The sequence below is a fragment of the Xiphophorus hellerii genome, chromosome 7, assembly GCF_003331165.1.
Source record: "Xiphophorus hellerii strain 12219 chromosome 7, Xiphophorus_hellerii-4.1, whole genome shotgun sequence".
Classification (NCBI taxonomy): Eukaryota; Metazoa; Chordata; class Actinopteri; order Cyprinodontiformes; family Poeciliidae; genus Xiphophorus; species Xiphophorus hellerii.
In genome coordinates this window covers 5,409,160-5,435,505 of record NC_045678.1, presented here as the reverse complement: position 1 = coordinate 5,435,505, position 26,346 = coordinate 5,409,160, and the positions used below count along the sequence as shown (strand labels likewise).

Sequence of the window (26,346 nt, the reverse complement as noted above, 5' to 3'; positions counted from 1 at the left end):
TCTCACCGCTGATACCCGGGACATTCGTCTCCTTTTTGTTAGCTCCGAAAACTTAGCCCCCTCGCGTTGTTTACACAGTAAGACAGTGAAACAAAAGTCCGTTTTCCATCTTTTTACCGTTTCGGTTGTGTCATTAGACATTACATCCAATAACGCAGCAAGTTCGAACCATTGCTAAATAATTTTAAGTAACTTTAAAATTATTATTAATTAATTATTATCAAAAATTCAAAATATCTGTGAGACAGTCGTTTTGTCAGTTATGTGTATGGCCTCACAAGATGGCGCTCATATCCCTACGCCTAGAGCAGTGACGTCACGTTCCAAAGCTCTATACGTGGCTTTTCTTCCGACACAAAATGGCGTCTCAATATTTCTAGGCTTTTCTTGCCGTCATCTGGCGCTTCATAGAGAATTAGCGTTAGCGTCTTATCATCCAAACAACCACACAGTTCTGCATACGCCAGTTCGTTTTTCCTACCGATCTCCGGGAGCTTCTTGTACATTAGCTCCCGTTGCTAGCTCACTTCCCAGGATAGCGTCTTTGAGACCGATGGTTTTTAAGTATGCTAAAAACCTTGCTTTTAATATTAATATAAAATATTAATATTAATAAATATTAAACTATCCATTAGCAGGACCACCTGCCAGCCCAAAGCAGCGTACGGCAGAGTATGTTCAAAAACATTCAGACATTAGTTTTGAAGGCTTCTCGTTGCCAGCAGATCCACTCACCTATCATAAGGCTGCACGTGAACAGTGTGACAACCCCATGAAAGAAGAAGTGGACAATAACAGCTCACACAGTGCAGAAACAGCCACGCCTAAAGTGGCGCACATAGCACAACACAGAGAGCGACTGAACCCCCCCATACTATATCCGTTCCACACTCCTCCAACATCAACAGAGGCACAAGGTGTACAGATTACTAAGTACCTTACACGGAGAGAAATGTTAAGTTCATGACTTTTGCAGTTTGATGACCACCCAGAGAATTACTGGTCGTGGAAAACGTCATTTCAAAATGCTATTAAAGATTTGAACGTTACAGCCCAAGAATATGATTTCCATTGATGATTTTTGTGTGATTTTGTTGTCAGCACATTCAACTTTGTACAGAACAAAGTATTCAATGAGAATATTTCTTTCATTCAGATCTAGGATGTGTTATTTGAGTGTTCCCTTTATTTTTTTGAGCAGTGTAGTTACAGTAAGCTTATAGAAAGCCCTGACAAGGTTTGTCCTATACATAAGAAGCCTCATCCACTTAAAAAATGTAAAAGTTTCAGAGCAAAACCCATAGATGAGCGCAAGTCATTTTTAAAAGAAAACAGAATCTGTTTTAAATGCTGTGGCTCTACCCAGCATCTAGCAAGGGACTGCAAGGTGCAAATAAAGTGTATGGACTGTGGCAGCGACAGACATTTAGCAGTGCTACATCCAGGTCCACCCCCTCCTCCAGCTGAGAGCTGGTAAAGATGATGGCGGGGAAACGCAGGAGGATAGTGCAAATGTCTCAGTTGTTTCTAAGTGCACAGAAGTCTGTGGTGATGTAGATATCCCACATTCATGTTCTAAAATAAGTGCTGTGTTAGTCTACCCAGAAGGGAAACAAGAACAGGCAAGAAAGATGTACGCAGTGCTTGACGAACAAAGTAACAAGTCTCTAGCTAAGTCTCAGTTTTTTTGAGCTCTTTAATATTAAGACACGCTCAGACACTTAAGGAGGATATTCGGTCTCGGGCCTCTGATTGGCTCAGGACTCAGGAGGTTATTGTTTTTACTGGCCGCAATCTGTGTCATAATATAACTAATATCCACGAAGAATTTTTTTGGACATCTGGTAGCATTTCATATAGGCGCCACTGTAACATACTGTGAGACGCCAGTAACGTCACTTCTTCCTCGCCATAATAACGTTCTTAATAGTGAAAATGAAATTCACCGTCGTCGCCAGAAGGAGGTTGTCACTGTATTAACAAGAGCGAGGAGCAGGTTTCTGTAATACCCTCTTATTACCGATAGAGGGCACTCATTGAGCAACATGAAGAGAATGAAGTGAATGACGTCACATCCTTTCGGCGTAGAGAGAGATGCAAACATGGCGACGCTGGCGGAGAAATCAACGAAGGAGCGTCTTCTTTCTGTTCTGGACGACTTAGAGGTTTTATCCCGGTAAAGTTGAACTTTTTAAGTTTGTTAATTTGTTTTGTTCCACGTTGTTCTTATTTTTCATTCCCTTCAAATCGGAAGAAACAACTGAGGGCTATTCGCTTTTCGGGTCAGAACCATCCTCACCGGGTTTTCTATTGTAGAAGTGATTAAAAAATCACAATTTAGCGACTTCTGGTCGCTTAAACACTTAACCCTGCTTTATAATAATCTGTCCATGGTGTCGTAAATGTGACGAATGAACTGCAGCGGGCGTTTGATGCAGCCTGCGTACTCTTGGTAACAAATCTTCGACTGTTCTTTATTACAGGGAGCTGATAGAGATGCTGGCACTGTCCAGAAGTCAGAAACTCCCTCAGCCAGGAGAAGACACGCAGGTAACGGAGAAAAACTGTTCTCCACGTTACACGAGGGATTATGTCACACTTTGGATGTAAGAGAGAGCAGTCAGAGTTACACATAACTCTGCAATATAAAAGGATGCTAGTGGGACACTTTAAACCAGTGGTGTCCAAAATTATGCTCCCAATTCAAAAATGATACAAATTTGATGTCTTAGTGTTTGCTTTTGATAGAAAATAACTATTTTTGTTGACATTATTGCTGACGAATGGAGAATGTGTGTATCAGAGTTCTTATGTTTCAGCTGCTACATTAATGTAGTGCAGCCAAATTATCTTACAGTAATGTAGGAATAAAGTAAATAAGAGTAAATATGTGCTGAGAAGTGAGACTTCCAGTGCCTCCCATTCACTTTTTACACATCTCAAATTACTCAAATTAAGTATCTGGTTACCCAGGTGTCTTTTTATTAACTATGCCTTTTTTCCGTTATTTATTCATTGTTTCTGAGTTTATGGCGTAGGTCAGTTTAGTTCTGGCGTATTTAAGGAGGGTCCGCTCTGTCCCCAGATCTTGGAGCTGCTCGTGCAGAGGGACAAGGAGTTCCAGGAGCTGATGGAGGTGGCGCAGCAGCAGGGGAAGGTCCACCAGGAGATGCAGCTGCTGGAGAAGGAGGTGGAGAAGAGGGACAGCGACATCCAGCAGCTGCAGAAACAGCTGAAGGAGGCCGAACACATCCTGGTCAGAAGCAGTTGTTTTGTCCTTACTTTCCTGTTAAAGGGGCAGTATTATGTACTGCCCCTTTGTTGAGATTTACATTGTGTAATATTGTTATTCCTACATCAAAAAGACTTGATTCTTTCATTCATGTTCGAGAAATCCTTTCATCTTCACGGCAACCATTCAGCTGAGCAAAACGCCTGGGTGGACCTAGCTCCGCTTTCAAGGACAAAGCTCCTCTTTAGAGGTGCAGTTTCCAAGCTTCCCCCTCACATATCATGACTCCTCCTCTCAGCTCCTTCAGACTAGCCAGCAGCAATTAGCAAACACCTGGTGGACCTGAGCATCTGCTGAGCTCATTATAGGAGCTACTCATCAGTGAAACGCTGGTAAAAAAAACGTTGCTTAAGTGTTAATAGAGGAGTCATGTTGTGATGACTTTCTGAAGGTGGAGTTTCACAAAGAACAGGAGCTTCTTAAAGAGACAGAGGCCCAATTTCAAGGTGTTAAATTATTTTCTTTTAAGTCACACTTGGTATATTTAGACATAGTATTTTTACAACAACTGAAGGTAAGATAGTTACTTGATAGTGCTATAAAATAACACTATGTGGTAGGAAAACACACAGTACTGCCCCTTTAATAACAATATGACAGTGGAACTGACAGTGTGACTGTTTTCTCCACTCGTATACGGCTGGACTTTAGCTAAATCTACAACATTTATTTGCAGTGATGAGTAATGCGGCATGATTTTCTAACTGTTAATTTAGCAGTCCTTATGCAGACTCTCTTACATGCCGTGTTCCATTTTATGTTTTATTTTTTGTGTGTTTTTTTCCCCAAAGGCCACGGCTGTTTACCAGGCTAAAGAGAAGCTGAAATCCATCGAGAAGGCCAGAAAAGGTGAGCAGATGCAGCTTTCAGTGAACATTTACCATTTAGATTTTTAAAATTCCTTTTTTTTAATTTTCCTCTCTCTTCCTGAACTCTCCATACTTCCTCTTTCGACGCAGGAAGCATATCTTCCGAAGAAATCATCAAGTACGCTCACCGAATCAGCGCCAGTAACGCCGTGTGCGCGCCGCTCAACTGGGTGCCGGGTAAGAGCCGGCGTCTCCTTTTAGTCACTTTGGTGTTTCTGTTCTGCTACTTTGAGTCGCTAACGGGAACGCCGCGCCGCAGGTGACCCGCGCAGACCGTACCCTACTGACCTGGAGATGCGCAGCGGGATGCTGGGACACATGGCCAACCTGCCGTCCAACGGGATGAACGGACATCTGCCAGGAGACGCTCTGGCTGCAGGACGGCTACCCGGTCAGTTTACCATGGAGGAACAGGAAGAACTGGAGACCAGTTCTGATGTTAGAATCAGACAAAATGGGCCAATGGTGACAGGATTACTATGCATTCTGGAGACATATGGGATTAAGATTCCAGATGGAAAATATGTCTCCAGACTGTATTTGGTATCCAGTTCTCTAAGACGTCCTTCATTTATTTTATTTGTTTTTTTTTTTTGCTTGATTTCTTTCTTCATTCCTTTATTTCTTTCTTGTTTTATAAATTGCTTGCTTTCTTTCCTTTTTTCGCTTTCTTTCCACTGTTTTCCTTTTTTGCTTGAGTCCTTTCTTCCTTTTTTTGTTTGCTTCCTTCATTCCTTCTTACTTGCTTTCTTCTTTGGTGGCATGTTTCCTTTTTTAATTTCTTTCTTTCTTCTTTCCTTCCTTTTTTGGCTTTCTTTTTTTGTTTGTTTCTTTCTTCCTCGCTTTCCTTCATTCTTCTTGTCTTTGTTGCTTCCTTTCTTGCTTGTTTTCTTCCTTCCTTTGTTTCTTTTTTGCTTACTATCTTTCTTTCTTCCTTGCTCTGTAGTTCTGACCAAATACTCACACTTCATCTTTTTCCTGTGTAACTAAGAAAGAAGTATGTCACTATTTCCACCTTTGTTTTTTTGACAGTGTTTGTGCAGCAGACGTTTCAGTTCATTTAAGAGTAAAAATCAATACGTTTTTTGCTATAAGAAACATTTTCTGCCTCGTAATTTTTCATCAGATGACCAGATGTTGTGTTGTTTCTCCTCAGACGTTCTGACGCCTCACTACCCCTGGCAGCCCTCAGACGTCTCAGTGGGGATGCTCCCTCCTCACCATGGAAACGACTTCGGCCTGGAGCCGCCGGGTCACAACAAGGAGAACGAGGACGACGTGGAGGCCATGTCCACAGATTCGTCCAGCAGCAGCAGCGACTCAGACTGAAACAAAGACACTGTGTGTGTATGCGTGTGTAGGGGTGTGTGTGTGTGTGTGTGTGTGTGTAATGTTAGGCAACACTTGAACATATATTTTCTCACGAGGTTTTTTAACACCCGACCTAATGTGTGAATCATTTCCGGAAAGGTGAGGTTATGAAGCGCCGCTCGTTTCCACGCTGTGAAATGCTGTAAACCTTTAACCCACTTTGTGTCTGTTGCCACGGTGATGCTGGTTTTTAGTTCACATTCACAATATTAGATTGTGCACCACAAGCTGCACAAAGTATTTCTTCCTTCAATTCTACTGGCAGTAAATGTCTCTACTGAAGACATTTAAAAACAAAAAAGCAAAAAAAAACAGGTACTCAAAAAAGTTAGCAGTAGATCAAATCAAAAATTCTTCACTGTTTTTTTTTTTCACTCTTCATTGAGTTTTAACTAGCACACCCTGACTGATACCTTCATCTATCTTGTTTCTGTTTCAGTTTTAATCCCAGATAATTCACATGATCCTTCAGTTTAAAAGCTAAGCAGTTTCTCTATATTGAAATGAACTTGCACGAACACAGTGCCATCTAGTGTTCAAATGGAATAACTCTTAAATACTCGGCATATATAGAAGTCGAGAAGAAGTAAAATGTTCTAAACCTGTGCACAAAAATGCAACAGATTCTTTATCTTTTATTTAGATAACAAAGATGAAGCCAAATTAAACCAAACTAGGAACTATGAATGCATTAGCAGCAGTCTGTAGTTTTCTGTTAGATTTTTTTCTCTCACATTGTTGCTTTCTATCGTCTCCTCACTGTATGGAGGCTTGACGACCTCAGTTTTTGCCTCGAGCTCTTTCCATTGTTCTGTGATAAATTAGCCTTGTGCTAAACGACTAAAATGGCTGCCACTTGTCTGTTTACACCACACTGAAAGCCTGAGCTCAACTGTACCAAAAAAAAAGTGAAGTGAAGTGAAAATGTTCCTCTCACTTTACTTCTGATTACACATGAAGCTTTTTGTAAAGATTAAACAGGATATAAGTTGCTGAATTTCTTCTTTTTTTATTTTATTTATTTTTTTAAATTCCCTATAATTTTGACTGGAACAGCACACGTGTCCACTTAAACAAAACCCGTTCAAAAAGAACAGAAACTCCACCCAGCAGTCGCTTTTCTACGTTTAACAACATGTTGCCTCATTTGTAATAAGCAGATCAACAGTTTTTGTCGTATGAATCTTGTTTCAGTATCGTCACCCCGGGTTTCCTTTGGATGTCCAACATGAGGACCGATGCGGCCAAACAGACCAGCTTGCATTAGTTTTTACAACCACTGGGGTTCTTAGAGTCTTTGTTACAGGCAAGATTCAAGTTTCCCAATGTTCTGGTCAAACTCCAGTAGCAACAGGTTACCTGAGACAATGTTGATGATTTGTTTTTTTAAACAGCTGTAATTGGTTTAATGTAACCCTGCATAACAAAACTCAGAGTATTTAATGGTCTGTCTCTCCTCTCTGTGTGATTCACTGAGTTTTTGTGTTGCATAACTCTGATGGTTGCGTGTGGTACAATATGTAAATAAGCTTGTATATACTTGTAAATAAATCATTTTTGAATAGACCTTTTTGTACCTGGTTGCTACTATCAAAGTAAGAGACTTGTTTACATTAAAAATAATAATAATAAAGGAGTGTAAATTGCACAAATCTTGATACTCTGATTGTTTCATTTTGTGGATTTGATAGAAATACCTTTCCTTACATTATTTTTAAATTATATTTTCTGATGTTTGTTCATAATTACCCAAAACCTTTTTGAGTTTTTTCTGAAACCGTCTCTACGCTCAATGCACTTCTTAAGGTTAATTAATATTGGACATCTTTTCACATTGTTATAATTTGGCAGCAAAACTGCTTTTGATCTGATTGATAAAATACTATTTAAGCATTCGACGGTCATATTGAAGGTTCTAATTATGTGTCCCTTTAATTGTGCAAAAAAACTATATTTGGTGCCCAAGTCTTTGACTTGGTCTAGCAGAAGGTCGCAGTCTTGGGTTGAAAAAGGAGAGCAATAAAGGTTTTGATAAAAGTTGCTAATTTCTTTTTCAATTAGAATTTGGCCCGTACATTCATTGTTGTTAATAATAAGGGATTGAATGTGTTTTTTTAACTTGCCTCCTTCTTTTCCAGTCTGCAGAAGTATGAACTGTTTTCTTCCCCTTCCTCAGTTCACTTAGCTCTGGATCTAATAAAAGCTCCCCTGGCCTTTCTTTTGTAGATTGAGTCTAATTTAGCTTGTAGGGTCAGGAGGTTATTTTTGTCAGCATCAGTCAACATCTGTTTAACACATAATAGGTTTAACTCTATAACTAACCTTACTTCTTCCAGGTCATGGGCTAGGAATAAGGTGGATACGCGTTATAGTAATGAGAAATGTAGGTCAAAGGTGAGAATATGCCTATATTTACAGCGCTCATCATGCTTCCTTCAAAGGCTCTTCATACAGGGTGGACTGTCTCTTTGTTTTATTTGCGTTGTATTTTAATTGGGTAAAACATATGATTATTAGTCAAATTCTTGCATTGTATCTTTGGTGTAGCTTTGTAATTATTTAAAATTACTAAATTTCCACTGAGAGGGGCGGGAGTGGTAGGGAAATTTGTAAATCACCTAGGTAAATTATGAATTTAATGATACTAGGCTTGTGTTATTCTTAAACGACTAATTAATTAGTAAATAACCCATGTTTATGTTTACTAAATTATTTATTTATAATATCATGAATAATATTTCCACCTCTTTGAAGTTTATTTGTATGTACATAGTGCTGTTTCCTTATTTCCGACAGCACCTAAAGGTCGCACGAGAGAAAGCCGAGTTTTGAAGCCCTCTACGCATGCGCGTTCGTGACTTCTCGGTTGTATCGGGAGACATGGCGACGTCCCTGATTTGCGGCTGTTTGACGGCTAGCCTGAGATCTTCGGGGGCCAGAAACACTATCAGCTCTGCTTCAAAGGTAACTGCGTCACGAAACGGAAGGAAATCCCCTTGGCTTTAGTAGCATATGTCCCACTCTGTGTTACACCTTCGCCCGACAAATGCAACTGCCTAAATAGTTGAAGGGGTCAAATCTGACATTAGCACAACTCCATAGAGTTTCCGTTGTTTTGGCTAACATGCTAACTAGCGGGACTCTGGCGTTAGCACGGCTAGCTGTCAATGTTAAAGCAACACGAACGGTCCCACATAGCAGGTCGCTTCACTCTCATTTTTCTGGTAGTTTGAGTCGGCATAAGGAGGGGTTTCTGGTGCTAAAGTGCAGCGAGGAAGTTCGGTGACCGTCCCCGAACCAGCCGTTGTCCCACCGCTGGACTGGACCGTTTTATTTGTTCCATTGAGTCCTCTGGGAAAAAGACCTGGGGGTGAATCCTGTCAGCCTCTGTTTGGACAGACAGCAGTTTTCACTGATGCCTGAACGCGCAGCGGCCTGAAAAAGCACGAGAGAGACCTTGAGCTGGGGAAAATATATTTACCACATTTAAAAACTAGTTTAATTTTTCTTTTTGGTATAACTCCAGATAGAGACAAAAAAAAAAATCCATTCTGAATGTTCCTTGTTTTGATTCCCCTTGAACTGTTTCTCATTTTAAAGTGACGGTCTGAATGTTAAACTCTTCCACTCGAGATGCACCAACCACATCAGAATTTCATCGTTTGTAAATGATGGAAAACATCAATAACTTTTATCACCTTCTTCATAGTTATGCACTACTTTCTGTCGTGAATTTTGTGGTCAGTGGCAGTGCTAAAACTTGGAGGAGCCTGGGGTTTCAGTGTCCTTGTGATTCACTTTAAAATGTGTTTACAATACAGTTTTATTTTGTCCCTATTACCTTCAGATGTGTACGAGAATTTTATAGTATGCAAATAGCGCATTTGCTGCTGTCAGTGTATATAAAAGAGTTATCAAAGTCAAGCTGAAATGATTAGTGCACACTTCCTGTGTAATTTATACTGATAATTAAAATTACTAGCACTATATTTAAAAAGTTTGCCATAGTGAGTTTGTGTTTTTATACTTGGTTTGTGTGAAAACGGCCATGTTTGACTGTTGAAATAAATCGCAGAAGTGTTCTTAAATTAGAAGCCGTTGATCATGCCAAACTCGGCTAGTCATATTATTAAAAGATGCCTTTTCAGTTGTATTTATCTAACATTTAGATTCTCATAGAAGTCTTAAGAGAAGTACTGCTGACTCAGACTGAGTAACTTTTTGTTTCACATCCTCAGCTGGGTTTCCAGTGTTGCTTTTTCAGTGCTGCAAGCAGCAAACACGTCTCATATGTTGCAACTAAGTCCTTGTTCACAAAAGGATATAGCTTAAACAAAACATAACAAAATGTACACCCTGTATTAGGTTTCAGAAAAGTTCTCATTCATGTAAATCCACCCATGAGCGTTGTTTTAAACATGCCAAACCCATAGGGGGCAGTGTAGCATAAAGATAAAACCTATGTCAGCCAATCAGACTGCTTCAAAACAACCACAGCTTCCTGCTAGAAATCAAATGTCATTTTAAATAGTGTGTTAGAATATAAAGTTATTAAAATACAAGGTGATGTAAATTGGGAATCATGACAAAGCAAGTATGTGGATATATTGGTGCATTATTTGTTGCAAACTGCATTGCGTGGGACCCTAAATGTCCGTTTTCCCATGTACACACGCATACACAAGAATTTTTTTAATCTCCACTTTGGTTGGAGTTTTTATAAATAATAATTTTTTAGATGCAATACATAAAAACTCATAAAACTGAATCAGTTTTCCCAGATATCTGCTGACTTGCAGACTAGACTCAAGTCACCCATCAATGTAGTGGTTTAATAGGATCTTTTCCGCTGTTGTTACTGTTCAATTCAATTAAATAGTTTAGCTGTTTGAGCAATATGCTGTTTGTTCATTTGATCAAGCACAGATCCTGTCCTTCACACATCAGTGGAGATTGTTTTCTACATCAAAACTGAGAAAAAAAATCACTGAATTTAAAAGAATTCAATGATTCTTTTAATCACTTTTATGACTTTTTTTATTGACTTTTGACATAAAATTGACTTTTAGCTTTATATTCAAACTTTATCCCCTCATTAAAAACAAAGCTGGAGTGTTGGTTTTATTCTTTCATGTATGTTTAAGAAATCCTTCAATCTCCCATGGCAACCATTCAGATGTGCCAAACACCTGGATGGACCTAGCTCCGCCTTCAAGGATGAATCTCCTCCACCAAGTTTCCGAGCTTCCGCCTCACAGAGCAGCTCTCTCCTGCGACTTTCCCACTCAGCTCCTTCAGACTAGCCAGCAGCAATTAGCAAACATCTGATGGAACGGCACGTCTGCTGAGCTCATTATAGGAGCTACTTCGCAGCTGGTAAAAACGTTGTTAAAGGGTTAATAGAGGAGCCATGTTGTGATGACTTTCTGAAGGCGGAGTTTCAGAAAGAGCAGGAAATTATTAAAGAGACAGAGGCGTTAAATTAGGAAGTTAAATTTCTTCCAAGTCATATTTGATATATGTAGCATTTTTTTCAGTTTGACTTACACAAACTGGATCTAATCATAAATTCACTTTAATGACAGCGGTAACCCAGCTGGTTCATCTTATGTAGGATCTGACACACATCTTGTAGAAACAGGAACAGTAAAATAACTCGAAGATCCACATGTTTAGCTCTCAAAACAGTCATTGTTTGGATGTTTGTGTCCTCAGGTCCTTGGCGGCTCCACAGGTCTGTTCGGTGGCCATGTGTCCCAGCTGCAGCCTCCCCACCTGCAGCAGCAGCAGAGGAACCTCTCCCTACATGAATACATGAGCATAGGCCTGCTGAAAGAAGCCGGCATCTCCGTACCGGCGGGAATGGTGGCCAGCTCCTCTGACGAGGCGTACGATGTGGCCAAGAAGATCGGTAAGAGAAAAACGACAACAAAACAAAGATGTGAGAGGGTTAGAGGATTAGGAATGAACAGTGTCCACTAAAGATGATTTCTTAATTAACTGACTAACTCAATATATCCAAGCTGCAGGCAGAAAAACTGTTGACCTGTCCTCGTAAAAAAGAAGGTCAATGATTTTGTCCGTCGGTTCGATATGACTGATGTGTAACGCATCGGTTAATTATTCTCATGTAGTTCTGGAAGGATGATCATCAGAGGATGAATGGGAGCAAATATTTGATGCCTTCATAAGTTGCTGTTTCAAACCGACATTTTATTATTAAAGTACAAAAATTTGAGATGTGCTGAAAAAGTGGAGGCATAGATTTCTGAGCTGCTTAAATCTCGTTCTCATCACATAAAGATGAATCTTTTCTGAGGTTGTTTGCTGTCATCAACAATAATTGTTTCAGAACAGGCAAGTTGTGACCAAAGAGCCAAATAGATTACAGGTTTAAGATTTAGTTCCATTTTCTGAACTTTAGAACTTTTCTGGCAATATTCTTTAGCAGTAGAGTGTTTTTGCTGGGTTTTTTTCTCAGTCACACGTTTTGTTCCGACATTTTTTTTGGTGTTAGGCTCTAAGGACCTGGTGGTGAAAGCTCAGGTTCTGGCTGGAGGCAGAGGGAAGGGGACGTTTGAGGGTGGACTGAAGGGAGGAGTGAAGATCGTCTACTCGTAAGTACAGCCTCTACAGTCAAACCGGTGTCATTTTTGTCACTCCAGAGTGTCATTCATAACTTCAATGTGAATGTTGTGTAATAAAAGGAGACTAAAACCTGGAATTAGTAATATTTTCTACAAATCTGTCTGTAATAAAAACTACTAGCTTGTGTTTAAATACTACAACGTCTGCAGGAAAAGCTGCAAAGAATATGGTTGTTGTTTTTGTGCTGGTAATATACGGAAGAGGTTTAGGGCTACCAAAAAAAAATTGACTAACCAAATTCTGACTTTTTTTCCCTTAAAATTCTGACTTTTTCTGATCAAGTCAAGAGTTTAAAGTTTGAATTTTTTTCAGTGACCTTAATCCTCTTCCACAGTGACAAATACAACCTCTACATATGTAGATATTATCAGAAAGGGGAAAAAACGTTTTTGGACTTACTGGTGGTTTATTTAAACGATCCCAATCCTTTGGTTTTCCCTGCAGCCCAGAAGAGGCTCGGGAAATTTCCTCTCAGATGATTGGTCGAAAACTGTTCACCAAACAGACTGGGGAGGCGGGTCGAATCTGCAACCAGGTGTTCATCTGCGAGCGCAGGTACCCGCGCAGAGAGTACTACTTCGCCATCACCATGGAGAGGTCTTTTCAGGTGAGACACGGTGGTTAAATAAATCTGTTTTTTTTTTATGCTTCCAGAAGCCCTGAACCGCTTGCTATTGACTTTTTAAACAGCTTTTTTTTTTTTTTAATATGTCACATTTCTACAAATTCAGACATTAAATGAACCTGCACAAGGTTTTTCAGATAGCAAGCTAAAGGAAAATGTCACCTACTGGCTAAAAGCAGCTAAAGCAGATTAACACCACTAGGGGGGAGTCTTGTATTAAAAGTAAGCCTTAGTAATTCATACGTTCCACATGTTCATTACTTGAGGAGTCCCTGAAGAAGCGTTCCTGATTCAGATCAGTTAAACTCAGCGGGGGCAAAGTGTAAACATTCTGGATATTAAATCTTTAATTAACCAGACTTGAGATTATGACCTCGATCTAATCTGCTGCTCTGCCAGTCATTCAGCAGGGGAACATCCCTCCTGTTGAAGTGGGCAATGCTTCACACACTTATCTAATCTTGAGGGATCCTGAGAACGTCCTGTAGAATAACGGGCTTATTATTATTTTTATTGCTATATTTAGTCCTGGGTTCTTATCAGCTGCAGAAGAAAACAGCAGGGATGTGTGTGTTTAGTTTAGGAGACGCCCAGAGAAGCAGCATTTCACGCAACTTGTGATGTCACATTGTGTTATTGATGCAGGCGTGTTCTTAAATCGAACGCGGCTGCATCACGGCAGCACGGAGTTTGTGTTCACAATCAGTCCGATTCAATGCTGAAGTGATTAGAGTATTGTGGTGTAACTAAATGCCCTCAAATGAATTGACTAGTCATTTGCTTTGAGACTGCATTCATAACGTGCTATTCTGTGATAAGAATGTTCCCCCGTCGTTTTGGGGGACTTTGTTTTCTGAACAATGTGGCTGTTTGCTGGTTTGATTATTTTTATTTATTTAATTTTTCCTTTACTGCTAAGAAAGGGCAAACGACATGTCTGACTGGTGCTGACTGCTGTTTTGATTTTGTGGTGAAGAGTCAGACAAACAGAAACCCAAATGATTTCAGTGAGCAGAAGACAGTTTTTTGAAAGTATCTCCTCTGAGGCACAGAGTTCCTACGCATTCTGGAAAAATAACAGAATTTGATTGATGTATTTTCCAGCAGTCCCATTTTTCTGCAGACTGTGTCTGTCCGTCCATCTGTCTCTATCTGTCTCCATCTCTGTCCCTGTCTTTTTCTTTAAAAACAATGCAGGAACCATGTGGACAAAGTCCATTAAGCCAAAAAGGGGAATATTGGAGATTTAGAAAAAAAAATTGTAATATGATAGCAAAAATGATTCATTCAAAGTACCACTTGAACTTTTTCACACTGCAGCCAGAATCCTCAGTGTATTTCTTGTTTTTTTTTATGTGAACGATCAACATGCTCACAAGTATGTGGAAGGAAAATGAAAAGTGTTGGAAGGTCCCAACACTATTAAGGGACCTTCGTCTGTTAGAATGGCCCAAACAAAGTCAGAATTTGAAAAAGCGACTACTTGTTGCTAGGCTCTGTAGGGAAATTTACTGATAAACCAGAGACTGAGTTGGATTGAGACGTGAATCCTCTCTAAACTTTTTTTCTCGTGTACCGACATTAGAACCAATACCCTCCTCTTGTCTCCCAGGGTCCTGTGCTGATTGGCAGCTCGCAGGGAGGCGTGAACATCGAAGACGTGGCAGCAGAAAATCCAGACGCCATTGTGAAAGAGCCCATCGACATCGTAGAGGGCATTAAGAAGGAGCAGGCTGTCAAGGTACGATCAATAGGTACAAAACCAGCTGGAGACTCTTCAGCTGAGACATCAAAGAGCAACGGAGGCGGCGGTTTCTGAGTTGACGTTGTTATTGCCATGGCGATCCTACATCTAAAACTGATACAGACTGGATCCTTGAAATAGCTGAAAATGATCTTCTCTCTTCTTCAGTTTTCATATTAACTGCTGTTTCATCATGTTTTGATACCTCACTTGCATCTAATTTTTTTTTTTTTAAACTCCATTTCTGACCTCTGCTGGTGGAGCCTGGTACAACAGCCGTAGTAAATGTATTTTATCAAACTTTTTCTGTTTTGTTGAAGCATTAAGTTGAAACTATTTCACAGAACACTTCGTGTGTCAGATAACAAGCTAAAGGAAAATGTCACCTACTGGCTAAAAGCAGCTAAAGCTAGCTTAACCAACTGTTTTCACACTCATCCTGAACAGACGCAACTTTTCTTATTTTTTTTGCACGGGGGTTTTGCATGGTGTGGTGCTGTTTGTTTCTGGCGAGGAACCCATTATAACTGCTTACAGTTGTGGTTTTTTTTATTTATTTCTTTCTAATTTAAAAACGAACAAACTATTTTTGTGACCTGATCTGGGCACACATCATGTAATTCTAGATGTTGTATCAAATGTATTTCAAATGAGTATTTGTGTATAAAATGACAAACTGTGGATTCTATGGCCTCATATGAAGCTCATTTGAGTTTAACTGGACTTCAGTGTTTTAATTCACTGTAATATTTAGCAGTCAGAGCTTATTCTAAGAAACACAAACCTTTATTCAGCTGACAGAAACTTCAATATACTCACAGTGGATGCAGTCAGAATCTAAGAGGTGAACATTAAACTGCTTTGCACATAATGGTAAGAACAACAACAACAAAAAACAGATTTCCAGATCTTTCTTTTAAGATTCTGATTCATTTCTTCAACTTGCCACTTTTAAATGTTGATATATTAACTCTGATGCCTCTGTTAATTAAGCTATTAAACAAGCAGCGTTTTAAATTATGAAGAACTGAAAGTTGTTATGCAATCTGTTTTGTGAATGAGAACGACTCGATAAGCAGCAACAGACGATAATTGGCTGAATTTTAAAAGTCGACTTTTACCAACACGGACCGTCGCTGTTTTGATGATGCGAGTTAAATTTCAGGACCTAAAATGTCACACCAGCAAATAATTATTTAGTCAATAAAAGGAAGGGCAAACTGCTCGGTAGTTTTGGTGTCAGATTTAAAGCTACTGACCTCCAGCTAGTTTTTTTTGTGGGATATTTTTCTTGGTAGAAGCTAACAGATTAGGAACCTCACATAAAACGTAATATTGTCGGCGTGGAAGTGATAGAAAATGTTTGAGAAACATGAAATAATGCCAGCTTAATTGAAAAACCTAGTGGACCGAGGACTGAACCGTGGGGAACCTCACAGATTATATGGACATGGAGTTTGTTTGTACGCCAAGATTAGATTTAAATTATTTTAGAGCCCAAAACAGAGCAGAGAATTTACACAAGAACTGTACCTGATGGAGGAAATTTATCATAACTGCTAGCATTTTTATATAGACATCATTTAGCCTCCCCTTTTTCTCTGCCAGCTGTGGCTAAAGATGGCAAATCAAGCCAGCAACCCAAAGCAATGATGTCATCTTCTGTAAATGTCAGCAGGCATTGCAGCTCATACCTGTATGAGGTGTAATGATTTGTGCGCTCTGCGTCGCCGCAGGTTGCTCAGAAGATGGGCTTCCCAGACGCTCTGGTGGACGAGGCGGCGGAGAACATGATCAAACTCTACAATGTTTTCATCAAGTACGACGCCTCCATGTTGGAGATCAATCCAATGGTGGAAGATTCTTCTGGTGTTGGTATGAACACGCCTGCACTATCTATCACACTTCCAAGGTTAACCTTTGACAGCACCAGGAAATGCATAAGAACCAGAAATTTGTTCTTAATCACTTTTATGCTAGATTAAAGAAAGGTATAATAATAATCATTGTGCAAATAAGTGCAACAGATTTTTTTCTCCCTGAGTCTTGAACAATTCGGTTTGAATAGATGTGCAGTTTCCTCATGAGGGTTTTCCACAGTTTTCACATTTGTTGCTCACGGATGAATCTCCTTGTATTATTAGTTCAATCATGAGCCAAGTGAAGCCTGGAGGCCCGCCAGGCTAATAGTACACTCGGGGAAACCCTGGGTCATCATTTGGTGTTCCAGCAGGACACGATCCAAAAACATCTCCTTAAATAATCACAGAAATGATTCACCAGAATCAAAATCCACCTCCTCCTTTGGCCATCTCAGCCCACACACTTCGATCCTGTTGTAAAGATGTTGTGCTTCACTTTTTAGACAATTTTACTGCATCAAAAGAGGAATTTATTATGATTATGTTTAGTTTTATTGTAATTTTCTTAGATTTTTTTTTTTTTTACACATTTTTTCTAAACCACACATTGGTTGTTGTAGTCCAACAATGTTATTCCAGATTTTGCTTGACTCCACTGGCAGAGAATGCTTTATCCTAATTTGTCCATCATTATTACTAAAGATTTTTTATGCCTATGATTATTGGCATAAACTTGGTTAAGGATGGATATGTTCACATGAATGCAGACTTCCATCGACATGCATGTGTAGCCTTCGGTAAAGGTCGCTGCTATTTTTGTCACAGCCTTACGGGAGTCGAGTTAATGGCCGTCCTGCAGGGAGAAATACGTCAGTCAGTGAAAATGATCAAAAGATCAATTTCTCTTTAAACTCTGCGTCTGTGCGCTCGCTCAGCGTGACGGGATTAATGTCTCGGCCTGACGCCGGGTAAATACCGTCGTAAGAGGAGGGGATCGCTGACCTTCGTGGGAAATGACGAGGATCAGTTTAGATGGCGACTGTCAAATAATTAGTGCTCAGAATAGCCTGATTCCAAAAGTTACTTTCAAAACCTGTTGAAGTATTGTGTTAGAAAACAACTAAAATTTTTTAGCATTTGACTCGCGGGTCAAAGCCGATCCAGAAAAAGATCGGTCAATTTTGAACATTGACCAGTTGACTGCTGCCTCTCTAGTCTTCCAACGTTACTCGCCTAAAATCCCTTAGAGTATTTTGTTTACGTTCACACATGGGGCGAATATATCAGACTTTTTTACTGCAGTCCTAACGACCCAATTCCGATATTTTCATCCCTCCAAAGCTTTAAGTTCCTCAAAGCATCAAGTGCAGTCAAACAATTTTAAGTTCATTTTAAAGAATGAAATTAAAGTTAAACTTCCTCTGGTCCTAACATGCTTGTTTGTGTGAACAGTGATGTGCATGGACGCAAAAATCAACTTTGATGCCAACGCAGCGTATCGCCAGAAGAAGGTGTTTGATATGAGGGACTGGAGCCAGGAGGACCCCCGGGACCAACAGGCTGCCACGGCTGACCTCAACTACATTGGTCTGGACGGGACCATCGGCTGTCTGGGTCAGTGCGATTTAGTTTAGCTCTTTTTTTGTGTGTGTGTGTAAAGCTGGGGTCTTGTACTTTTTAATACGTCTCCATTTAAGTGTTTCAAAGTAAACGTTCACAGATGTATTAAGTGAAGTCATTCAGACTCTGGTTTTTTCATCAAGTGATCGTATTTTTTTCAAATGATTATTTCTAAAATGAAGGAAGTCCTTTACTTGAGTGGTCAGTTTGTGATCTTCTGGTTTTATTACAGCCTTTCTTGTTGTAACTCAATATAACCAATTCCAATTTCACTTTAATAATTATAATAATGTAAGATGAGCATTCAAATGGCTTTTTTTCTAACCCTCTTATGGTGAGCTGTCATTGATTATTAATATTATTTGGCATTACGTCGTGTCGAGGTGCACTAACAGTTCACTAATATTTTAAAGAGAAATAGAAATAGAAAATTATCACAAGTTAACAGACACTGTCTCATTATCGTATTGTTATCGTATTGCTGATCTATAGATCAGCCGATAGATCTGCTATCAGACGACTTCATCAACTTTTCAGATAAAAAACAAATTGCAATCGGTGCTCCCTAGTGGTTAGCACTAGCTATTATTAAAATAGCTCTTCCTATGTAGATCCTGACCTAATTTTTGAGATTTGGCTGCACAAGTTAAAGCTCAAAAGGATAAAGGAAAGAAAATCTGCAGAACACTGGACATACTTCCTGTGATCTACAAAATTAAAAAGCTGCAGGGATCTCTTGAAATATCATAGAAATACAGCTTCCTTTTTAAATAGCCTCCTGCATGTCTACTTCCTCTGACGTGATGTTGAATATCTCACTGATATTGGGAAAGTAGTGAAACTTCTTCTTTCTTTAATAACAGCTACACTGAAGAGTGTTCAATGAAAGTAAGAGGAGCATATTCTGGACATAAATTACCTTTATAATGTCAGCTAATCAAACCAATTCATGCTCTCCAGTTAACGGTGCTGGTCTGGCTATGGCCACCATGGACATCATCAAGCTCCACGGCGGCACACCAGCCAACTTCCTGGACGTAGGAGGCGGGGCCACAGCCCATCAAGTGACGGAGGCGTTCAAACTCATCACTTCAGACCAGAAAGTAAGAAATCCAGCTCCATGTTGTAACCTGGACAAACTCCGGGACAAACATTTTACTGACTGCGATGCTTCAGGATTTGTCCTAATATCCAAATATTGAACAGAAAAAAAAAAAAAAACATTTTTAAGGTCAAGGAAGTTTTGGGGAAACCGTTTAAATTTGTTTGTACTTTATTTTCTTAACTTGTGTAGCCTAAATATTGTTCTGTTTAAAATTCACTGTGTCTTTTGTTACTCAGGTTCAGGCCATCCTGGTCAACATCTTTGGAGGCATCATGAGGTGTGATGTCATCGCCCAGGGCATCATCATGGCTGTGAGAGACCTGGATCTCAAAATCCCCATCGTAGTACGGTTACAAGGTGCGCCACGCTCATAGCCACAAAGAAAGGGGAAGCTAATGATGCTGAGCGGCACACAAAGAGCGAGACGGCTGAAGGGTTTCTGCAGCATGAAAACTTCCCTCTGATGATTTATATTTCCATAATCAGAGCTCAACAGGCGCCATCAGCAGTGACTGGGGGTCTCGAGTTTGATTGTTATGGTGAAGAGGGAGTGAAGATTTTCATTAGCTAATCTCATTATAATCCTCATCTATTGTCATGAGCTTTGAGATAAATAAGCAAATCGAGGCTCTGTAATTTAGACTCCTCTGTCGTGTGTCTAGCCTGTCCTTAGAAACGGGGCAAGGAATTTATTCCTGGAGTAATCATGTGAAGAAGATGTTCTTAGCCGACTTCCTCTGAAGGTTTCTGTGAAAAACATGTAGAAAAGAACACAGTGTATAGGGTGGCTGTCTGCTAAATATATATATTTGCTCTGCTGTGATGTCAGGAAGGAAACTCTGGCTTTGGAGAACAGCATCTGAATTTATTTGTCCATCAAATATCCTCAAATCTAAGTTCTCAGTGAATTTTAAAAGGGGTATTACGCAAGGTTGACTTTTTAAGCTTTATGTTATGTAGTTATTCCCTAATCAAAAACACCTGGAGTGTTGCTTTGATTCTTTCATGCAGGTTTGAGAAATCCTTTAATCTCCCGTGGCAACCATACAGCTGTGCAAAATGCCTGTGTTTACCTAGCTCCGCCTTCGAGGACGAAGCTCCTCCTCCAGGCATAAATATATATTTTTTTTAAATGTAATTTTGGTATTACAAACTAAATGTTATGGCTTCCAGATAACATCCATATTTACTGAACACCTACTGTATCTGCATAAAATGGTTTGTTCCTTCTCTGCGGACTTCACAGTGACAGTGATCAGCAGTCAAACACAAGAACGACTGACAGTTACTATGCTGTTAAGAAAAATAATAAAGTTTTCAAAGAAGAGAAAAGAAAAACAAGACATATAAAAGGAAGGTTGTCTGTTTGTAACCCAGGTTTTCTCCGAGAGGTGGGTACACTAGCGCGTCAATATCCACCTATTAGCTTAGTTAGCTCAGCTACAGACTAGCGTTAGCCTCCGTTTCACCAGGATTTATTCAGTGAAGGAAAATATTTATCCAGATATCTATCTATGTAACTTGTCCCTGTACTTTTTACCACACTTGACAACAGATGTGTCAGAGTCAGCAGCACATACCAGCCTAACTCCCCCCTGTCCCAGTGAAAGAGGTGAGCGACACTGTTCAGTGACATGCTAGGCTAGTTAGCATCATTCCAGGGAGTGTAAGATGATTTCTCTTGTCTGTTTGCTCTTTTTACAATTATACAACAATCCTGAAATAGTTGTTACTGACAGAAATGAAAGCAGTTTTTATAATGTGATGGTAAAACAGCCTCCTGCCTGGACTGGAGGCCGGGCGGTTTGAACAGCGACTGTCCTACCTTAGCTTGCTGTAAGTTACAGATATCTGCTGCCACTTTCCCTCCTAACTTGTGTCCTGATGTTCTCCTAAATGAAGTGAACAAAATGCAACAACACAGCATTTTTGAGCAGTCTGCATTGCTTTGTGTGTATTTTGTACTTTACCTGTGACTGCTGGTGGTGGGGAGAGAGCTTTCAGTGAGTAAAACCGATTGCAATTAAAAAAACATTTGAGGCGCTAACACGTCTCAAGACTGGCTGCACATATATGAGGAATTAGTTTGGAAAATCTGCTGTTTTTACTGCTGTGCGATAATGATGTGAATATGTTTTCATTTAAGTGTAATGCTATTCATGTTAGAAGTAATTTTATTAAAATATTTTTGTTTTTTTTTATATTTCAAGAATGTTTAGAGTACATTTAGTTTTGAATTTTTGCAGTAAGAAAATAGACACTAAAATATGACCTTTAGCACATTTTTAAAGTCTGCCTTTAATCTGGCTTCAAAGAGTGAATTGCATACAGAATTCACCAGCAGTAAAGATTGTGCTAGTGTCCGTCTTGGACCAAAGAAATCCTTTAAAGTTAGTTATGCTTCACTTTTGACGGGTCAGATGGACTCAGATGGTGACAGCAGCAGGGTGCAGGGGTTCAAAATTGTATTTTTTGTCATAGTGCGGTTGTTAAATATTATGTTTGGAGCAGAGGGGATATTTCTGTTTACAAAATGAGCAAAACTACAAAAATAGGAAATGGAGAAAGCTCAGAATCAAAGCCTATGAAACCACTGACAAAACTCTCTTTTCTCAGTTGCAGCATTCACACCAGAGAATGCTGTTGTTGAACATGCTGCATTCACTGATCAGCTGCCAGGTTCTTTAATCTGAAAATTGTCCGGCAACCAGAAGATTTCTCTCAGTTCTGTCTAGGGTAGCTGACTGAAAGCAGCATGTGTGTCGATTCATCAGGTGACACCGGTTAACAGCTTCTCTGTAATTTATCTCCAGGAACGAGAGTGGACGACGCCAAAGCTCTGATCGCTTCCAGCCCTCTGAAAATCCTGGCCTGTGACGACCTGGACGAAGCTGCAAAGATGGTAAAAACACACACTTACACACACTTGGCTGTGTCTTTGTTCGTTTGACCCGGACGTTCCCGCTAGAAACCAAGAGAGGAAACGGCAGCTGCCTGAGGAAGGAGGGCGAGTTCTGAGGAGAAGAGTCAGGTGATGGAGGTGTTGAGGGTCGGCAGTCGGATCTCACCTGGAAGTGTGGCTTTACATTTCCGCATGTTTCTCTTAGGTCATAGAAAATTTTCAATTTTCTTCTTGAACTTGAATGAAGGTTTATTAAAATCCTTGTGCGTGTGCAGAATCCTTTGAGTTTATTTTAGTAACATCTTAACTTTCTGCCTGACAAAGTATAAAACAGTCAAAGCTGTCCACTGCAAAAACACAAAATCTGACCAAGTAATCTTGTTTTCAGTCAGTAATTTTTAGATGCGTATCCAACAAGTACTAATTCAACTGGCAGATGTTTTTCACTTAAAACAGGAAAGAATGTCTGTTTATAAGTGAAATTATCTGCAGTGGATCTAGAACTTTTTAAAACTCTATATTCAAGAGTTATTGACTGAAAACAAGCTTCTGAAAAGTTATTTCTAAGTTAGTTAGAAGTGTACTATTAGAAACTAGACCAAAGATACTTGGTAAGACTTTGTGTTTTTACAGTGTTCACCATAGTGAGCACTGATCGCCTCTGTTCTTCTGTTTGCAGGTTGTAAAGCTTTCTGAAATCGTTTCCTTGGCAAAAGAAGCTCAAGTGGACATCACCTTCCAGCTGCCCATCTAAGGAAGCCCCTCTTCTCCCTGTCGCCCCTCAGAGACCTCCACCCCTTTCCTCCACCTCCACCCCACTCACCGACAGTAGGACCGACGTCTCCAGATGCGTCCACCTTCATCTCAGTCGTCTTTCCTGGTGGCAAGACTCTGAACGGCTCTCACTTCGAGCAAACTACTTTCTACCTGCTCTTTGTTGTTTCCACATCTCAGTCAATCCCACAATGTTTTGTTGCACTTAGGATGATACGCACAAGCCGCTCCCAGCTTTAACCCCCTCCTCTATTCTCCACAGCTCTGAGAGAACGACTCGCGATCCGTCGGTCTGTTTACTTCCTTACTTGCTCGAAAAGCCTGGTTTAAAAAAACACAGAGGTTGTCATCTAGTTCACTGCCGATCACATTTAGCTTATAATCTGTTTCAGAACAGACACCGAACAATCGTTGAGCGTATTCTGAGGTTTCTCATGGTCACAGATGGCTGATTGAATTATTTCAAATTGAACACTTGAGACTCTCAGACTCTGGCTTACTGATTGTCATCGCTTCATTCGCAAATGAGAAGTTGGTACGTCTTTTTTTGTTTGTTGTTTTTGTTATGTTTTATTTTAGGAAGCATGCTTGTAGTCTTTTCAAACACAAGAGTTTCAGGTGAATCTTTAGAGTCCCAGTCAGTATTTTTTGGTCTCTCATACGATCCAGGTCATTGCAGACGAGCTTGTCGATCTTCATCTGGTACCTTAATAAAATCAGTGGCTTGTATATTCATTAAAATAACACTGTCAGGAAAATTACTTCACTGGTGTCACAACTGAAAGGGTTTCAGATTTGTTGAGCATGTATTTGGATAGATATGTAGAGAAATATTCAGTTAAATCACAACTTGGTGACGATTTTTCTTGCAGTTCCGTTTGTTGAAAACGGAATTGCATAAACTGCATAAACTGCAGTTTATGCTATGTTTTACTTGCTGTTAAGTCATAAGATATTTCAATTTGGTTTTTCTTTAGTCGTGTTCAGACAAAATATGGAGAAAAAGTTGTTTGTAATTTTTTACAAACTTAGATCTTTGAATGTTTTAAAATTGAATGACTGGAGCTTCGGCTGCTTTCTGAACAGTACAAACAGCTGTTTATACATGAGCGTTGGCAGTTCAGATAAACAACAGAAACATCAGAACATCTCTGCTTGAAAGTAAATCGTACATATTCTGCTTCATCCTTTTTGGACCTCACATCCTTTCCTGGTAGACTATACAACATTCTACTTCTATTAATATTGAACAGTAAAGAAGAGATATTGGATATTATCCTTAATTGTGTGCTTAGCTTTTAACTTCTCATGTGTCTGTCGCAGAAAGCAATCTTTCTACCGTTTTTCTGTTTTTATATAATGGAAAAACTTAAAATTCATAGTCTTCTGGTGTTTGAAGCATTTTTTTCCCATCTGGGTTTTCCTAATTGGCTTAAATAGTGTTCAGGAAGTAGGAAGTAAAAGCTGATGATCCCGAGTCTCGCATATTTGTTTTTCCCTTTTTAAATCTTAATTCTCCTGTCGTCTTGAGTGCCGGCTCAAAACTGTTCAAGGAACCACTACTGTTCTTTTTTTTTTTTCTTTTTAGGTTACAAAAAAATTGTTTGCTGCTGGACTCTTCAGCTAATCCGTTAGCTGACGAGTCCAGCTAATATTCGTTTATGTGAATTAAAACCTGCAGGAGCCGTGGCACAGCAGCTGCTTCTCTTCCAGTTCTTCTCCTGTCTGTATCTAAGGTCAGAGTCTTGCTCGTTTGCGCCCCCCTCAGATGAACTGTGAAACAACTGTAGTTGTTTTCTCTCCCTCCCTCCGTGTCTCCCCTCCGCTTCCTCAGCGTCGCGAACACGAGCAAACATTGTGAGTTGTACGTTATTTTATCTTGTAAATAACCAGACTGCTGTTCTCACTCTGTAACATATTTATGATCTTCTGAAAGAGTTCGACATTGAAAAGAATAAATAGAGAACAACAGCAAGTTTTTTTTCCATCTCCAGTGTTTTTTTGTTGTTGTTTTGAATGGTTTGAATACAGAAAGCCTTATTTAAAAAAAAAAACAAAACAACGAAGTATAGGTTTTATGCCCGGGGGCGGATATTAGTGAGAGTTTACATGGGCAGTAGCCCAGGGCACCAAGTTTTGGGGGCGCCTCAAAGATTTAGAATTTTTTTTTTTTAGATGAATGCTTGTGCCTTCTAGATTTATATAAAACTCATAGGCCCATATGAAGTGTTTTTTTTTTTCTCATGTTGCATTTTTATTAATCTGTACTATACTCAATATTCAAAAATTCTGAACGTATAGTGCATCTTTTTGAGACCAACATGGATTCGTCTCACATAGGATGTTCTAAACCTACCTACTTTTGAATCTACTGTAATTTTCATGAGTAAAATGCTTTTTTGTTTTACTTTAATTTTTTTTGGGTTAGGGCACCAAAACTGTCTCTGGCCCAGGGGCCCTTATGCTTCTAAATCCGGCCCTGTTGAGGCCAAAACAAACGCTTTAAGAAAGTTATCTGCCATTTAATACATTTTAAAAATATATTCTGAAACAAAATAACATGACCAGAGGATGACCTGCCTCAGGAGTAAATGACTCTTTGATCACTATCTTTTGTTCGGTCTCCATGGTAACAAGTGAACCAAATTTCGCCTCCTGGAAAGCAGATGGATTTTTTAATCCATAGCTTTGAAAGACCTGTTCATATTTATTTGTTTTTATTTTTAAGATAAAAATCTTGGGTAAAACAGTTTCAGATAAATAACCACTGGGAGGATGACAGGGCTAAGCTTTTGATCAGAATTAATCAATCAAACTCAAACTCATCTGTTTGAATTATTCTGAAATATGGATTTGTTCATGAAACATGTCCCGACTAGCTTTAATGTCTGAACTTTTTCATACTTTACTAGTTGCGTTCACTCAGACTTGAATTGGCTATTCTTTTGGCAAATGCTACAGTATACATTACCACTTTTATTATAAGAGAAGTTTATCCACATAACATGACTCCATATTGTTGTCCAGAGGGGACAATAGCAGAGGTTTGGTCGTTTGCTGCAGGTCAGCTTTAAGATCGAACAGCTCTGCATCATCGTGTTTGGAGCCATAAAACATGCTTGTTTCTTAGAGCAGCTGCACACCTGCAATTATAAATTCATGCCAATAGATGTCACTATATGATCAATTCTCATATCACTTGAGTTTAAGTACGTCACATATTTATACCTTAGTCAACTTTATCTGCTTTCCACACATTTACATAATCACTGCTGATTTAAGATTATAAATATCAGTTTATTTAAGAAGTTATATTCTAATATGAAACTTTTTACATAGTTAACAGTGTCTGATACTTTTCTTGCTCTCCCTATTGTTTCCAATAGAAAAAATGTGCCTAGTTTTTATTTATTTTTTGTTACACTTTTAAGAGGAGGCTTAAAACAGCCACAAACGGATCACTTTAACTAACTTTCTTCTTCTACTCTCCACTTAGCATAATTTGCTGTTATTTCAACTGTTAACTTTGTTTCA

The 26,346-nt window shown here is 39.4% G+C and overlaps 2 protein-coding genes and 1 long non-coding RNA gene across 3 annotated transcripts in view; 2 read left to right on the top strand and 1 right to left on the bottom strand.

Annotated features, from left to right (window-relative positions):
• The first annotated feature begins 2,070 nt into the window (after nt 1-2,070).
• On the top strand, nt 2,071-7,184 carry med4 (mediator complex subunit 4). Its single transcript, XM_032568573.1, has 7 exons — nt 2,071-2,176; nt 2,484-2,550; nt 3,086-3,256; nt 4,084-4,141; nt 4,252-4,338; nt 4,421-4,552; nt 5,318-7,184. The coding sequence occupies exons 1-7, from the start codon at nt 2,103-2,105 to the stop codon at nt 5,488-5,490; spliced, it is 762 nt and encodes a 253-aa protein (XP_032424464.1). The 5' UTR covers nt 2,071-2,102; the 3' UTR covers nt 5,491-7,184.
• A 1,228-nt stretch (nt 7,185-8,412) lies between these two features.
• On the top strand, nt 8,413-24,788 carry sucla2 (succinate-CoA ligase ADP-forming subunit beta). Its single transcript, XM_032567701.1, has 11 exons — nt 8,413-8,496; nt 11,248-11,443; nt 12,050-12,149; nt 12,625-12,787; nt 14,418-14,546; nt 16,286-16,424; nt 17,864-18,025; nt 18,992-19,134; nt 19,373-19,493; nt 21,950-22,038; nt 22,718-24,788. Exons 1-11 carry the CDS (start codon nt 8,413-8,415, stop codon nt 22,790-22,792), a joined length of 1,401 nt encoding a protein of 466 aa, XP_032423592.1. The 3' UTR covers nt 22,793-24,788.
• Nucleotides 19,292-26,346, bottom strand: part of LOC116723109 (uncharacterized) — a 26,604-nt gene continuing 19,549 nt past the window's right edge. Inside the window, exon 7 of the long non-coding RNA XR_004339913.1 lies at nt 19,292-19,302. This is a non-coding gene — a long non-coding RNA (uncharacterized LOC116723109). The remainder of the gene's footprint in view (nt 19,303-26,346) is intronic.